Below are 18,295 nucleotides of genomic sequence, written 5' to 3' on the forward strand. Positions count from 1 at the left end.
TTGGGAGGTATTATTGCCACAGTGACAATGACACTGTAATATAAATTGTGGGGGAAAGGTGCAAAAAGCAGTACTTAGGAGATTTCAGCCTAGTTAAAACTGTAACCACTCTGAGTGTTTTAAAATCAGCACTTGCACTGTTTATTCGAATTACTACTGACCTCTAGAAATACCGATCACTCAAGATGCCTGGATTACTTTACCACCACCATCACCGTAGTTAAATGCAGTAGTATATCTTCAGTGTCTTTTTGCCACCTTACACTACCAGGTTCTTTGTAAAACTGAAACTAACTATATTAGTTGCTTATACAGTGGTACCTCGGTTTATGAACACAATTGGTTCCGGAAGTCTGTTCATAAACTGAAGCGTTCATAAACTGAAGCGAACTTTCCTACTGAAAGTAATGGAAAGTGGATTAATCCGTTCCAGACGGGTCCGCGGAGTACTCAACCTGAAGTGTACTTAACCCGAAGCATGGGTGTAATTGGTTCCATAAGTCTGTTCATAAACTGAAGCGTTCATAAACTGAAGCGAACTTTCCCATTGAAAGTAATGGAAAGTGAATTAATCCGTTCCAGATGGGTCCGCGGCGTTCGTAAACCGAAAATTCATAAACCGAGGTGTTCGTGAACTGAGGTTCCACTGTAGGAATACATGCAGAGTATCTATGCTCCCTGAGATTAGTTCAGTCATTTTGCACAGATTCACACATTTCAACATTCATTTCCTATATTATGCAGTTTAAAGTAACCATGCTTAGCATCAGCTTACCTTGGACATTTCTTCCTTTCCACTGTTCTCTTTGATGAACACCTTTTCTAGTTCTGGACTTATTCCTTCTACATTGCACGGCACACGTGAAACAGCTGATTTTGGCACTGAAATGTTTGAGAGCGGCATAGGGACTGATCTCGATATAGAAGCCTTTAAAGACAAAAGATATGTCAAATTTAGCTTTAAACCTATGGCAGGAGGATTGATGATGTGAAAGTTTGAGCTGTGCACTCATCTGAAGGTAGAGGAAGTATTAAACCGAAGAGCTATGCATCTTAGATTTCTGATGAAAAGGAAGAAAAGATTAAGTCCCTACTCTTATAGAGCTCTACCAACTCATCACTATGCTTATCAAAGCAATCAGTGTACTGGATCAAGAAAAAGGACATCAAACTTGCAAGGAGCATTGTGGCATCCATGACATCAGAAAACCAAACACATTAAACAAATCCACCAGTATATGCTAACAGCCAAATGTGCAGCTACCGCACCAAAGATATGGGTGTGTATGGTAGTAATGGGTATTTTTCGCCCCACAATCAAAAGGGCTGAATAAACACAGACATCTAACGAGTTACATGGTACTTATCAGGAGTCTTTGTTAGAGCAGAGGTTCTCAAACTGTGGTTCATTGATTATTGGTGGTCTGTGAGCTCCATTCAGGTGGTCTGCAGAACAGTTGTGCACCAGTCAATAATATCTGTACTTGACCCTGCAGTTAATTATCCCCCCCAAACAATGGAAAATAAGGGCATTTTGACCAGCACCAGATTACTGAACTGGTTAACAAGGCCCTATCCTAGGGCCTGTGCTGAATAGAAATATTGAAGTGGACTGCTGAGACCCCCCAGCAATTTTCAAGTGGTCCATGGGGGAGGGGGATGTTTGTGAATCACTGCACAGGTGGTTTTATATCCTGTTCTAAAAATGATTGCAGATAAATGTGAATAATGAGTACTGAAAAGGGGTATAACTGGTTAAAAATATTGCTGAATCTTTAATGCTGTATATAGTCATTTGTTGTGCAAACACTTTTTAAATCCTTAAAGCAAGGGTGTCTAGCAAGGTGGCTGTGACTAATAAGATGGTTCAAGTATCCTGCTTCAGTGGGAGTAAAATGACAAAGATAAACAGGACTTCCTTGGTCAGCAGGACTGAATAACCAGGTGGTGATATATTAGCATTTTAAAAACATCTCAAGTCCACAGGAGGACAGCAAGGTCAAATAACTGTGACTATAAATAATATAGTTGTTGTTGCTGAGAAAATGGCACTTCTTTACTGCCTTTAGCGAGTAATTTGGATATCGGGATTCAAACCTAACCCTTGTTTCTGATCAACTCAATGCTGCAAATTTATTATTTTTAAACAGGCGATTTCTCCCCAACTTTTCCAGGCTTGTTAAACAACCTGTCACTAATTTTTCCTGCATGAATTAAAACTGGAATAAAATCATCCTTATAATTTATAACTATGGAATCCATTTTAAACTGTAGACAGAAATTCAAAAGTGGAAAAGGATGGTCACTTTTAATTCTGAAGGTGTGAAAAATGCTGCCTGAACAACCTCAGTTGTCTGCTTACCTGAGTCTGATTGATTGCTATATGGTTGCCATGGAGAGGCGACTGACGTTCTTTTTCTTTATTGTGACGACTACTCTGTTTACTGCGCTGGAGCTGCTGTCTCAATTTGGCAATCTAGCAAGAAGAGGAGACAAAATCAAATAAAAGAAGGCGTGTAACTGACAATGCGCACATCTTGAGTCTAGCTGAAAGGGGGAGGAAAAGCACCTGCCAAACAAATAATACTAACTGCAAAACTACAATATCACACTTCAGAGATGAACATGGGTTACAATTACTGCTTCTTGCATAGAATTTATTGTCCTGATATGAATGCTCTCTTCCAAATACTAACCATTAGCTTAACATGAAGAGTTGCTTTCTGTGATTGTTCTGAGAAGATAAAGAGGTATATTTGAGAAACAACCATATCTAAATGTTCATAATAACATAATGTTGTAATTCACACATCTGCCTTGGACCTGTTTACAGAGCTCTGAACATGCCTTCTAAGACAGAATGATGTACTGTACTTACAACAGTGGATTTTAATAGAGCCTATTGATGAATTCCCAAATACAACTGAGGGCTGTCCTCCAATGCAAAAGCCTATTAATGATGGGATTGATTAGAATGCAACCTTTCCCAGAAAAAAAATTGCTGGCTGCTACTCTTTTGCATATGTACCAGTAAATTAAAATAGCTTTCTAAAGTTACTCTTAAAACAAACAGCCAGGTGGCAATGTTAGCTAATCAGAATAAATCAACCAGGCTTTGATGCCACCAAAAGGCATCGTATATATTTTTTTAAAATTTTATTTCACCATGAAATTATTTTATTTCACTATGTAGAGTAAAGAATGTGTGACATTGTATCTAGGAAGATCTTGCTCCTATAAGCAATAGCCACACTTTTAGCACCTTTTGAATATATTTTCAGTTGGAACCTTAAACCCATCAATAATGTTAGCATTGTTCCCAGTGCATAGGTGTTTAATACCATCCTATTCTTGCTCTTCACTGTGTTCATTTTGTTTGTTTTACTCCTCTTAACCTATTTCAGCAGAGACTTGCGGGTGGAGGGGGGTCCAATTGAGCGAGCTGGAATACTTGCACTGACGAGGCATTTACTTAGTGCTGCATTGGATACAAGCAACAATATCTACAATAATATGCAGTATGCCATTTCTATGGTATCAACTGAGCATATAAGAATTACTGGTACAGACAGTATATGATTATTTCTATTTTAACATATAGTACCCAAATGTATTAATTGGCTTTCATGTTAATTGCGGCCAAATAATTACAAGAATATGTGACTCATGGATACTAAGTTATACTTCAAACATCAATACCGGGACATTTTTTTGAAATCTGGGACAGATTTGATTCTTATCACGCATCATTCTACCTTTGGAACAATGCACACAATAACGTAAGACAGTGGAGTGCAGCCTTATGTCAACTTATCACAGAGAACTCTGCTGACTCCCCAGTGCATTCTGTCCATTCACTCACATTAGAGAAACCCTTAAATCAGGAGTTTGTAAAAGGGAGAAGAGCATGAATGTGCTCCCATGGACAAACTGCATTCAGTGAACCTGTGAGACTTGAGGGCCTCCTGTTTGTCAAACTGTTAAACACTTACTTCTTTTAGTTGATCAGCGCTCCCCCATGAAGCTGAACGCTGATGCGATCTCTTTTCTAATACCTCTTCTGCCCAACAGCTAGGTGTCTAAACGAACGAAAACCAACAAGTATGATATGGCACCATTACTTGCTCTTGTTTTAATCTTATAATGTTAGAACACCATTTAACAGTTATATTGCATATATGTATATTTCACATATGTATCTTCCTAGAGCAGGGTTGCCAATATGGCACCCATGAGCGCAATGGTGCCCTTGAGGTCTGCCCCTGGCACACCCAAAGCCTCTGAGCTCTGCCCCCCCCACTGCCCCCTTCAACAACAGGTGGTGAGGGTGATTAGCTTTTTCTACCCTGAACAGTAGACAGAACTGAAGAACGATGCTGGAAGAGTAATGCTCTTTCCCACATCCTCTTTCAAGTCTATGTGCTTTTTAAGGCTCAGATTAAGGCTACTGGATCCGGTTTGTACTCAGGATCCCTTGGAAAAGTGAAGTCTGTGTGCATGCACTTTATATTTTTCTCACTCTCAGAGGTGGGGGTGAGAAGTGACCAGAGTGGGTGGTGCCCCACAATCCTTGCTCAAAAATCCAAATGTGCTCATAGGGGTAAAAGATTGGGGACCTCTGCCTTAGATCAGCCCTAAAATAGGATTAATACTCTTTATTACTGAGGATGCTGTTACTGGGGGGAAAGGGGTTTAGTTTGCAAAGTGAGTTTGTGGCAGAGGTAACATTTGAACCAGAAGACTTCCTGGTTCACAGCTCAGACAACTAGTCATTTCTAGGCATGACAATAGCTCTCTACAAACAACATGCAAGAGAATTTCCTTCATATGTTGCTAATAACATTTTCACCACGGAGCACTGTTTTAGATAAATGCACATTTCATTTCTGCATACTGGAGTCACAAATGCATGCTTAGAACATAGACTAAATTAAAAACTTACAACCAGCAATAACACAGACCATGTAATATTGGCAGCTTGCAAGCTGTGCTCCTGCCACATCCCCCACTCTCTCTACACTGCATCTGCTATATTGAAAATGTGGCTTGCAAAGGCAAGTTGAACCACATGAACAGAAGCAGATGTGAAAAGCTTCAAAACAAAGGAGGCACTTGTTTAGAAGTGCACAAGTGAAGTGCTTTAGTGCAACTGCAAAATACAGATTCCCAGACAAATAATTAAAGAAAATAAATATTTAGCTCAAGAAAAAGGACAAAAGGAGTAGATATTGTAGTAAAACTTGCCAAAACGTCAGCCTGTGGGAATGAGAGAAGTCAGATTTGCAGAATAGAGAAGTTGAAGTAAGATACCGTATCTTATTCAGAGCTATCCCTAAAGCAAAACCTATTCACTCAGTACCATTCATCAGATTACACTGAGCTTTTTGGTATCAAACACACACCTGATTATCTATACTATAAAACTATGGGTTACACCACTTGTCATTTGTGTTAAATGGTAAATGGGTAATATATTTTAAAATGTTAATCATGCATAAGAATTAGAGACATTTCTAAACAAACATACAAGAGATTCTAACATTTCAGTGGTTTCACAGACCCAACAATGGACTAGCATGTTCATTGCATGCACAGTAATTCCTTTTACAGCAGAATGGCTTCTCTCATCCTTACTTGTATTTAATATTCAGAAAGCGCTTGGAAATGCTTGACTATGCACAGAGCAAGTTTGTAATAAATAAAACACTTGCCCTGATTGAAAATGGGGCATTAAAGTTGCTTCCGGGCAACGTTCTTATCACCACCTTCTCTGAGCTTCCTCTTTTCTTCTGACAGATGCACATTCACAGACCTCAGCTGTGGTTGTGGTGCATATGAGAGAGACTCCACCCAGACTGGCAGTAGTAGAAGGAAACACAGCAGCAGCATGGCCACTGCAGTATCTTGCTTCCTTCAGACAGGGAAAGAAACACCTAGACAAAGGCAACTCAGCCCAGAGGCAGCCATAACAATGCTGTTGCCCCAGCTGGCCAAACAGGCAATATGTTGCATGAGTTTGCTTACTCACTCTCCTGTGAAAGGGAGCTCACATTCCACAGCACTATCTGACCTTTTTAGCTGGTGATGATAGGGACTGAACATGCAAAGGACGTGCTTTTTCACTGAGCTATAGTGTCTTCCCATTTAAGTGTCAGAGGATGAAAAGTACAGTACTGCCAATAACGCCCCTTAAAAGCAACCATGTCAAAAGGACCATAACCCAAAATTGCTTTAACAAGCAGGTGGAAAACTTGAATTTTCAGATTTAGGAATGCCATAGCTCAAGTTGCTAGCTGGATTTTCAATGAACACAGTGATGAACTAGAAAAAAAATTGCACCAACTCATTTGATTTTAGCAAATTATGACTGCGTTATAGTAAGATTGAAACTTGAGAGCTTTGAATATCTCCGTCCCCACCTCAAGTATTACCTCAGTCTTCTACTCATTTGCCCTATAAATAACTCCAAATTCTATTTTCTCAACACCTATTATGAGGAGGAAAAATGCTACCCACATACTTTACTTTTAAAGCTACATTTGAAAGAAACACACAACTATTAAAATGAGCACCAGCAGCTGTTTGGGTACAGTGTACAGCCCTCACTATCTCATGACTGTTCACTGGGCTTCTCTGATTTTTAAAGCGATAACTGTGCACCTTTAAAAGGCAGCACAACTGCCAGAAAGCCCTTCTATGCCATCCCTTTAATCAGTTTGGACTTTTGTTCAAGCAGCAACCTGTACTATGGGCGCAGATCTGTTCCATCACTCCAAACATCTAGCCCCACACTTTTTACACAGTCCAGAAAACAGTGAAATATAGCTGATGACTGTGCATGAGCCCACATAAGAGAAAATGGAAAAGTTGTGAAGTGTTTCATGGATAGCAACTTGTGCATAGCAGATTGCAGGTACATGCACATAACCCTGCAACTATTTGCTAGGGAATAACTAGTACTTCAGCCCTTCTCCATGTGAAAGTCTACCCTGCACTAAGCCACAGTTTAGTGTAACATGTGAAAAGCAGGTTTTTTTTTTACAAAATATTAATAGCTAATTTATGCATGATGTCCTCTTTATCTTCTACTACAATTTCTCATGTTCTACTGTGCACAATAATTGAGTGCTGGTCATGAAATGTAGCTTTTTAAACATTCTCTCTTATAAAATAAGGTGCAAATGAGCTGAAAACTTTTTTAAAAGAAATCCACTTTTTTTTGTTAAGAACCAAAATTACAACTATAACTAAGATGCTGGTCCTGCAATATATTCATATTGACTGCTACCTGGTGCATGTGTCAAGGCTACAGAATTTTGAAGATTTTGATCTCCAAAGTAGGAAAAAAACCTGCAACTGTAGACGAATTGTAACATTCTTAAAAACGCTGTAACATGTGCATATGGACAAACTTTAAAAGCCCATGTCTTTACTTGCACCACTTGAAAAGAAACTGTACACATGGAAGGTTTGAATGACATGTTATGAAGACGCATAATGAAACCAGACTGCTGAAGCTAAGCAGGCCTGGATCTGAAAAGTGCCTGGATGGAAGGCTGCCTGGGAATCCCAGATGCACCACCTTGAGTTCCATGATAGAGGAAACGGACAATATAAACAGTACTGAATAAATGTCCACGTTCCGTTTTCTTAGAAGCTACTTCAGCCACTCACCTGTGGAGTACTAAATGTTGCCTCTAGGTGAATAATGAAGCTTGAAAAGTTTTGTCCACTCAAAAGGGAGATGGCTTTCCCAACACATTCATAATGCTATTTGTGCCATAAAGTATTAAAACACAGATATGACATCAGATGGAACCATTTTTTAAAAAGGGCTAATTATCTCTTGCAAGACTGCCAGTCGGACTTCCAAAGGTGAGACATGCATGTTGTCACACCGTACAACCTGATCAGCAGGGCAACCAAAATCTGTACTCAAGAAGCATTTGTGGATTTGCTCCTTTCTAATGTTTTTAATTTAATTGGCTGGCTTTTTTTACTTTATGAACCCTTATTTGATTTTATATTGTTTTATTGTTTATGATTATTATAGGGATTAGTTATCTATTGTGATTTTATTGTTATGCACCGTACATTTATGTAACAATAGAATAATAACTAAATAAACAGTCTCATTAAAAAACTGATGTCACTTAGCAGTATAGACTTGGGCAATATGTAGTCACTGAGCAATGAAAATGCACCTAAAAAGCACTTTTTTAAGTAGTAAAAAAGCACACAGAAAAGCAAAAAAAAAGTCATACTGCACCTAAAATACCAACTTATTTATTTTGGCATATGCTTTATTATGACAGCAATCAAAATTTTAAGTATTATATTTTCCCAATGCTTCTCCAAGCAGTTAGTGGTAAGATATAATTACATCCAAAACTCAACATGAAGCAATGAAATCTCACCTGCATACAACTTTTGGAAATAAATGTTCTTTTCCCTGCAAGTGACTCTGTAGGCAATATTTTTAGTACACCTTAATTAAAATTTGTGACAACCTTCAGGCGCTAGATAAGATCATGCTGCAAGTCATATCTGGGTTGCAGGTTACCATCTGGATATCAAGTCTGAAGAATGAAAAGCACTTTATTTGCTTTCAAAATAAGAAACTGCTAAAAGGTGCCAAATTCTACACTTTGGATTTGGTCATTTGAGAACAAAATTATTTAACTGCTTTGAAAACAGGCAATTTTGAACTGCAGCTTAATTTTCCTAAGTCTTGTGAGCCTATTTTATCCATTAAAACAGATTAAATACCACAGCAGTTAGTTTTAATTTGGTCTCTGTCATGTTATTTTAGTGCTGTAGTACTAAAGTGATGTCCATAATCGTGGTAAAAACATCAGATTGGTAGTTTTATGTCCTTGCTCAAAGTTTATCAAACAGTTACAGACGCTTCAGGTTGCGCGTTTTCAGGTTACGCACCGCACTGAACCCGGTAGTACCGGAACGGGTTACTTCTGGGTTTCGGCGCTCGCACACAACCACTAAATCGCGCTTTGCGCATAAGTGCCTAATTGTGACCCGCGCATGCACAGATGCGTCACTGCGGGTTGCAAATGCTGCAGGTTGCAAATGTGCCTCCTGCACAGGTCACGTTCACAACCCGAGCGTCCACAGTATTCTGTGTATTTTCAACACATGGATTAGCTGGGACTAGCCATTAACTAGGTGGTTGGAAGGCACAAGACCAATCATGATCATTTTGAAGAGTGGATGGGTTTCTTACATACAGAATTCTGGTCTTGAGATAAACTGATTTTGGTCTAATACAGTTTATCCATCCCTAACAAAAGTGTTGAGAAGCAGCTGGGCCCAACACATTTTACCACCAGAAATGAAGGACAAGACAGGCAGGGGAAGAATATACAGAAATCAACTGAACTAGCCATTTAATCTCACTTAAACACTGATGAGAGGACAGTGTCCTCCACTGCCCTTAAGGCAGCAGGCTAGTAAACTGTGTTACACAGTTGTTTTCCAACAGAGGAATATCCCTGGGAGGCTGCCACTCTGTGCCCCACATGGACTAGCATGTGGCCCCCTGAGGCAGCAGCCAATACTCTTTTGCTTACTGCTAGGATAGTTCCTGGTTGAGAATCCAAAATTTGAGAATCCAATTTTTAGAGAATCTAAATGAGAATCTAAAAATCGTGAATCACAAACAGAATACAAGAGCCCATGAAGATTTTTGTGTGCAATTTAAACAAGTGCCAAGACTAAGACCTTAAAGGGTTCCATGCCCATTATTTTTAAAAAATGAAAATTATTCAGCTACATAGGAAGCTGCCCATGGATGGGTGCTGTTCCTGCTGCTGCCTTTTATTAATGGTATGGGGGTCTGTGACTACTGGTTTTGTTCTAAAAAGCCACCTTAAGAGGATTTTATTTTATTTTTACCTTACAGGCAGCTTGCAAACTTTTTAAGAATAAAAATTAATAAAAACCAGGACAGACCGTTTGCCCATCTATCCCAGATTTGTCTACTCTGATTCACAGCAACCCTCTGGAACAGATGTATGTAGCTAATGTGACGCTTACCAGATGTTGCTGGACTACAATTCCCATCAACCCTAACCACTGGACATGCTTGCTGGGAGTGATTGCATTGTGAGTCAAACAATGTCTGGAGGGCACCATGCTCTAGCTCTAGGATACAGGTAGCCAATATAGTGGTCTCATGATATGGACCAACTCCCATTAGCCTCAGCCAACACAGCCAATGTTTAATGATGAGAGCTGCAGTCCAACATCATCTGGAAGGTGCCACATTGGTCATTCCTGCTCTAGGGACTCTGGCAAAGGTTTTTCTATCTTTTTCTACTCAATCCTTTTAACTGGAGATGTCAATAGACTAAACCTAGAACTTTTTGCATTCAGAGCACGTGCTCCACTTCTTGGGATATGGCCTTCCTCCATACTCTGAATTGACACTCAGAACTGAACTAGTTCACTATGTTTTTCAGTAGTAATGCAGTAATTATAACCCAGATATACTATTAAACGGAGCTAACCATTAGTTAATGGAAAACATTATTTCACCCCAAGTTGGTAATAATTGATTGTATTCCTCTTACATAATAGTGCCTAAAACCATATATCTAGCAAGTCTAACCATTCCATTATTGCAGAATGGCTCTCAGTATTTCCAATACTCCCAGCTACTATTATGTCAATCAATAGCCAGATCTTGATGTAGAGTCAGACCAATGCATTAATAAGGACGGCATGAAAGACTCCAACAAATTGAAAAATAGGTCAAAGTGACCATGTTCCCTAAAGCTCCAAGTTAAATCAATAGAATTTGAGGTAATCCAACTGTACATGTTGAGGTCTTGCTAGGCCATTTAACAGACAAAGAACGACAGTACCACCAGTTTGCAAAACAGATACAATGCAATTACAATATTAGAATTACTATGACAATTCACCAGTGACAGAACTTAAGCTGAAAATTTAAATATCAACTCCAAAAATCATTTCACATCTTTCCTCAAATCTGTTCTATGCAATCCAAAGGAGGGCATCTGTTCCACTGAATAATTTGGAATAATCACAGAGATAAAAAAATTATTCACCTTCTACAAACTACCACTACTGTTCACCTGGAGTATCACACTCAGCAAGGTATTTTTATTATTATCATTCGTTCATTGTGTGGTACCCAATGCACTCTTTCTGTAAGCGCAAGATATAAGTTTGCACAGTTCAAGTTCCCCACCCCATGTCAACTTTGAAGAGTTGAGGGAACTCCCAAAACAGATTTAGGGGGCAGGGCACCTGAGAGTGGGAGAGGAAGTTTAGCACAGCTAAAAGTCCTTGCACTGATGGAACAATTGAGTTGAATACCACTCACTATTTTTATATTCCATCTTTCCTCCAATCAGGAGCACAAAGCAGCTAACACTAAAAATTAAACCATACAGTGATAAAATAATCAAAACCATAAAATCTCAATACAAAACAGTAAACTCTGCAGCAAGGGGACCACACCTAATCATCTGAATGACTGGACAAATAAAAATATATTCAGCGACAATTTCTACTCTAATGGCAGATTGAACATCCCCTGGGAGGGAGTTTAATAGCTTGGGTGTCTCATTATCCTAGTTAGCACACTAAAGCTGCAGTTATTTAACCACCATGTGCTGCCAAATATATGTGTTTAACATGGGGATTCAAGAACCCAACACCAGCTTAGAAGATCAGGCTGCCTTTAACTTTCCTGTATTTAAGGGGAAATTCCAGCTTTCCAGCAAGGCATTGAGCAGCGTAGTAAAAAGAGCTTACCAACTTCCCATCTTAGTTAAGTTATTATAACCCTGTACTCTGTTTTCCCATTCATAACACACAGGAAAAGTACAGAAGAATCATATACACTGCTATAGGGTATGGAAAGCTGACTACAGATCTGAGGGGAGAGAAAAAGGCATTACAGTGGTGCCTCACTTAACGAATGCCCTGCTTAAAGAAATTTTCGCTTAACGAAAGGTTTTTTCTAGCGGAGGTTGCCTCGCTAGACGAATTCGTTTTCGTCTAGCGAATCGCGGTTTCCCATAGGAATGCATTGAAATTCAATTAATGCGTTCCTATGGGCAAAAAAAAAAGCAATGCATTCCTATGGGATTCGCTAGACGAATTTTTTTCGTTATAAGAAAAGACCCGTGGAACGAATTAAATTCGTCTAGCGAGGCACCACTGTATCTTAATTGTTTTATATTCAGAAGAACCTTAAAGCAAAGTACAAGACAGAATAAGATAGCATTATACTTTCAAAAATCAACAGGGACCAGATTGGTAGTTTTATGTCCTTGCTCAAAGGTTTATCAAACAGGCCAAGCATATCCTTCTGGGAATGCCTGTTGGGGAAAAAATGTCATTAAAAGGCACTGAAATGCCAAGATAGCCAGTGCCTGTCTAATATCCACTGGAAGGGAATTCCTACAACAGTGGGAGTGGTACACTAATTAATTACCTAATTAATTATGTATGTAGGAAGTATGTAGGAAGGTAAGACACTCTCTCAAGTACCCTGATCCCAAGTTCTTTTAAAGAACAATATGAAAACCTTAAATCTGACCCAGTAGCATGTTGGCAGTCAGTGCAGATCCCAGTGCAGAGTAGGTGTTACGTGCTGCTGACAAGTCACCAGTTTGTAGTGTAGATGCACTACTTTATTTATTTATGAACAACTGTGGCCCTAGCTGGAAAAAGGCACTCTTGGCTACTGATAACATCTGGGCCTCTGGTGAAAAGGATGGATCCAGGAGTATTCTGATTACAGAGCTCCTCCTTCTAAATGTGTGCAACACTATCTAGATCAGGAAACTAACCTGAACATGGGAACTTCTCACCTACAGTGCCTCCATCTTGTCAAATTGATAACCTGCAGCTGTTCTTTTCCCTGGGACTTACTTGGTCCAGGATTTTGTCTTCAATTAAACACTCCAGCTCAAAGCCACACTAAAAGAGCCAGCCTGTCCAGATATTAGACTCAACATCTGAAGCAAGGAAGAGTCACTGCTAGAGAACAAAACTCGTTTCCTGAAAGAGCAGGCTGAAGCACCTATCTTGTCCCAGTGCCGATTTCTAGAGGTACTGCAAGCCCATAAAAAGCAGCATAAGAACAAAAAGAAAAGAAAAATCAAACTGGAACAGAAGACAGGAAATGTACTGGTGGGCCTCTAGAATGGATGCACATTAGTGACAGCTGCTTTTTGGACTTTCACGTTTCCATAGTATTTGAAAAGAAGACTAAATATAAGGTTCTGAATCCCTCCTGTATACCTAACCTACTCATGACTCAAATTTAAAAAGCTTCATTAATAAAGCTGTCCTGCTCCAAGCAACCTACAATTATTTCAGAAGCCTCAGCCCCTTGCAAATAACATGCAGATGGTATTCTGTATATCAGAGCTCACCAGTGATTTATAAGCTAAAGAGGCCAAATGCCCTAGCTCTGCTGCAGTAGAGGGGAAATACCATCTTGCACATGGCTGTTCAGAACCTTATGACCTTTCCAAATGGACCCTAAAATAAAAGACAGATCGCTGCCCTGAGGAACTCCCAACCTAAGCCTGGACTGTTGGGTAATAAGGAAAAAGAGAAGTTGAACATGGCAGGGGTCTGTGAAGTGGAGGCAAGGGTGAACTAGAGAGATGTTTCTATTACGGAATATTACAATATGAAGCAGAGTATGTTCCCTCAGCTTCTATTTTGCTTCTTCTCTTACCTATCCCTCAACCAACTCATCCACAGTGTTTTTAGGTACCAGAACTGGCTATGTATTGCACATATTATTTGAAATGAATGACACACAACAGTTAAGTAAATAGCAATGATTGGCTTCTCAAACATACCTGAGTGGATTTATCCTTCATGCATGAAGGATAGTGTATGTGGGGATCTCGTGGCCACTGTCCTGTGAGGTAAGGTCCCGTTATTGTGTCCAAAGAAGAGGTACGTCTTATGGTGCTAGAAGTTCTAATTTGCTGGGCTTTTGGCCTGTCCACTGAAACAGAAACATGTTATATGCAACATAGTTAATGTGGTGTTTTTAGCTATTCACATCTATTTTTAGTGTGGCAACTTGCACAAAAGGCCTTTTAAAACTGAAAATATTTGCCTTAAGAACAAAAAAACCAAGCCTCTCAACAGTTGAGGTACATGTGACCAATGCCAAGTGTTCTGTAACTAGAGGTAATATGCACAACTGTTACAACCAGACTACACTGAAGGTAAACTCAGGAAAGAGCATTTGTGAGATTTTCTCTCACTTACTCTTCCATCTTTCGATCCCACCATGTATAAATCCAAGGCTTGATATTCTGCATTTTGAAAACTGATGGCAATCTACATTTTCTTGGGGGGGACACCAGAAGGCCACATGCTACCTTTAAGACCAATATTTATTATGATAGGTAAGGCTGAAAACCTAATTTCACCTTCTTGGAAGTTAAGCCCCACTGAATAGGACTTCTGAGCAGACATGGTTAGGGCTGCACTGTAAGAGTTTATTTCATTGTATGTGCAGACACAGAGTGCTAGACAAAAAGCTATTATATTAAGAAAATACAACTAACGTTAGAGCTGTGGAAGCTACTGTACACTATTCCAGTTAGATCACTTCTCATTGTTTTACCTTGCATTTTCTTAACAGATTCTGAGCCTCATGTGACAATGACAACTTGAATATAACATCTGATTATGGGGACAATGTATCCCATGAAGTCCCATCTCCATGTCCTGAACTCTCAAATAGCAGAAAGGGAGGGGAAGCTAGATCATCATTTCTCAACCGCTGTTCCGCGGCGACGAGAAGGGCAATTTGCATTGTCACGTGCCTGGCGGCCGCCAATGCACAACACTAACCCATCAGAAAGCAATATTTGGCAAGTGTTTCTTACAGTCATAATTATAATATAGGGCGGCACAGAGTTAATTTTTTAAACTTTTTAAATGGTGGTGTGCCTCGTGATTTTTTTCACGGAACAAGTGTGCCGTGTCCCAAAAAAGGTTGAGAAACACTGAGCTAGATCATTTGGAGAACCTGCAACTTTCTACCTTCAAAGTTGTTATTAATCATTCATTTCTACACTGCAAATTCATAAAAAGATATCCAAGTAGTATACAGAATCTCAATTAAAACCAATCAATAATATCAACATATATAAAAGAATCTGAAATATAAAAATAGATGTTCTAACAAGATAATGAAAACAATAAATTATTTCCCTAAGGCTTGCTAAAATAACAAAGTCTTTAAGTTGGCACTTGGAGCTCATTACAGAAAATGCCAACTTGCTCTCATTAGGTACAGAATTCCTTAACTCACACATAATGCACAAGTTATTGCCGAGGACAGTCTAGCACTGCCAGGCACCGTCAGACATGCCTCTGTGGCAAATTACAAAGATCAGGCAGGGGTGTAAGGAATAAGGCCATATTTTAAACACAATGCCAAAGATTGCTTAGAGGTGTATATAATAATGGGATGCTGAAAATAACTTGGCTGCCAGTGCAGCTCCCACATAAGTGCAGGGTAGCATGCCCAGTAACAACCCGGCTGCAGAATTCTGTGTCAGCTACTGCTTCCAAACCTGCTCCAAGGGCAGCCCCACATAGAGTGTATTATAGTAGTCTGTTCTTGGTTATCAATGCTTGAACCACCATAACCAAGCTATCCTGATTCAGGAACAGCCACAGCTAATGCACATGCTGAAGCTGGCGAAAGGCATTCCTAGCTACTGAGGCAACCTGAGTCTCAAGGGACAAAGCTGGGTCCAGGAGTACCTCCAGACTGCATGCCTGCTCAGAGGGAGTGCAAGAACAGGCAAATGGTCTCGTATCTCAGACACAGAAACCACTCATCAGCCATGCTTCCACCTTGCCAGGATTTCAACTCAATTTACTGGCCCTCATCTAGCCCACCACAGCATTCAGGTACCAGTCCATGCTTTGCACAACCTCACCTGACTCAGATGTTATAGAGAAACACGAGATGGTTGGTTTTGGCATATAGGTGACATCCTGCTCCCAACCTCTTAACAACTACTCCCAACAGCTTCGTATGTTTAATAGCATCGGGGATAATATAGCGCCCTGTGGCACCCTATAAAACAAGTGCCAGAGAGCCAAAATGCACTCCCCTTATGCTATCCTTCGTAACCAACCTTGTAGGCAAGATTGGAACCACTGTAAAACAATGGCCCCCAATATCCTTTCCTTGGAGGCAGTCCAGAAGGACATCTAGTTGATGCCATCAGAAGCTGCTGAGAGATCAAAAAGTAGTAACAGGGTTGCACTCCTCTATCCCAAGAAAGGTACAGTAATCCACTAGGGCAGGGGTTTCCAACAAAATTTTCTCGAGGACCCCTCATTGAGCCGCTATTGTGACAAGGACCCCCATTAATTCCTAATCCTAAAATTAAAAAGTGAGAGCCAAATTAAGAGTCTTTTTACATTTTATATTTTTAACCAACGGTCCATTTTTAACTACGCGAACTGTAGCTTCCGCGAAAAACAACGCTTTATTTACAAACACTACTGTTTTGCAAAGAGGCAGCGCTCACCAGGGAGGAGGGAGGGGAATGGAGAAGACAGGGTACCTGCGCAGTAGCGCACAAATGAAGCCGACGCGCGCAAAGCATCTTGGGGAGGTGAGCGTTAGTAGAATGCGTGCGCTGCCTCTTTGCAAAACAGTAGTGTTTGTAAAGCGCCACCTAACAGCATACAGCAGAACTACTGCCTCTATCTAATTCTAGTTTTGCGCTAGACTCTGCTCATGCAGGAAGCGGCCAAAACAAAAAATCTGTTATCATACGTAATATATTAAATATATTTTTTATTCTAATAGCATCTTGCGGACCCCTCTGGCATAGCTCGCGGACCCCTGGGGGTCCGTGGACCACCTGTTGGGAACCACTGCACTAGGGCATCCAAGGTCAAACTCAATTCTGTTCCAAAACTGGGCCTAGATAATCAGTCTCTTCCAAGAGTACCTGCACTTGTGCCAACACCTTCTCTCAACTCCTTTGCCCTAGAGAGGGTATTTGTGACTACATGATAATCATTAAAAGCCAATGGGTCCAGCATGGGTTTCTTTAGGAGAGGACACTTTCAGCCAGGCAAATAAACTGCACCCAATCACTCATACCTCCTCTACTAGCTTTTATGAACCAAGGTGGACAAGAATTAATAGGGTGATTTCAATGATATTTTTTTCAAAATGAAAGAGCATAATAGCCTTTCTTAAGTATTTTTTAAAAGTTACGTTAGTCAAATATACTACAGCAGGATTTCTAAACTCAAGGTTCAAAAGTAATAATGTTAGCAGTGGTAGCATTGTTACTAGATTACTAAGTAAGGTATTCAAGCTACACTATTATGATTCAATGTCGGTAAAACCGCTTTCAGAAGTTACGGAATATACAACCACTTTATTGTATTTGGATCAAATAGTTAGTGTGACACATATTGCTCCTGCAATGAGGTTGCAAGGCTTTTAGACAAGCAAACAAAATACCTCCTGCTTGTCTCTTGCCACAGATCCCTTCATTCTCTGCATCAAGTGAAAACTGATGAATGTTTAAAGACAATACAAACTAATATGAATGTTTGAATGGCCACTGGAAAGAAAGGCTTTTCAAAGGGGGCAATAAAACTGTGAAATTCAAACTGTTTCCCCATTTCCCCATAGGTGCCAGTTAATGCCTATTCTGCTGCCATGGTTTCAAGTGTCGTCTGTAATGCTATTATGAAGCTAAAACAAAAGTTCAAAATGAGAAGCTATGGTTCTTTCAGGCATCAATTCCAATAACATTACTATTTTTGAATATATATTATTTACTGATATGGAACAGGACATAAATAAATATGGTTCAATATAAACAATTTCCTGGTTTTTTATAATTTTACTAGCTGGCCCTGCCACGTGTTGCTGTGGCTCAGTCTGTTAAATGGAGACTCAGAGTCCCCCTTCAGACTCCCCTCACCTTCAGAGTCCCCCTGTTTTATGCGTGTTCTGTTTACGCAGGCGCATCCCTATGACTCCCCCCACCCTGTGCTGATCCATGATGTATCCCGCCCCCTCCTCCCCCCACCCCCGGCTCATCCCTGTGACTGGTCCCAACGTGTCCTGACCTATCCCGTCCCCTCCTCCCCCCAACCCCCACCCAGGTGAGTCAGTACCTCCATCCGGCCTAGTCTGTAAAGGCTTCGGCCTAGTATGTAAACTGGAGCAGAGGTGGTGTTGAGAGGGATGGTTTTATAGGTGCAATACCAG

General features: G+C 40.1%; 1 protein-coding gene across 5 annotated transcripts in view; it reads right to left on the reverse strand.

The window, feature by feature from the left end:
• The window catches only part of GLCCI1 (glucocorticoid induced 1), a 43,070-nt gene that overhangs the window by 14,580 nt on the left and 10,195 nt on the right, over positions 1-18,295 (reverse strand). For 3 of the 5 annotated variants that reach the window (XR_009558393.1, XM_035129241.2, XM_035129240.2), the window contains 4 exons: positions 13,872-14,023; positions 3,993-4,079; positions 2,363-2,476; positions 776-928 (listed from right to left, as the gene is read on the reverse strand). Coding sequence is in view for 4 of the 5 variants with exons in the window: in XM_035129241.2 (XP_034985132.1) it covers positions 776-928; positions 2,363-2,476; positions 3,993-4,079; positions 13,872-14,023 (506 nt within the window). In the remaining variant the exon portion in view is untranslated. Of the gene's footprint in view, positions 1-775; positions 929-2,362; positions 2,477-3,992; positions 4,080-13,871; positions 16,348-16,941; positions 18,053-18,295 lie in introns of those variants that run through there. The other 2 variants (XM_060280751.1, XM_035129242.2) reach the window with 2 other exon arrangements.

This window comes from Zootoca vivipara, chromosome 12 (assembly GCF_963506605.1).
Source record: "Zootoca vivipara chromosome 12, rZooViv1.1, whole genome shotgun sequence".
Lineage (NCBI taxonomy): Eukaryota > Metazoa > Chordata > Lepidosauria > Squamata > Lacertidae > Zootoca > Zootoca vivipara.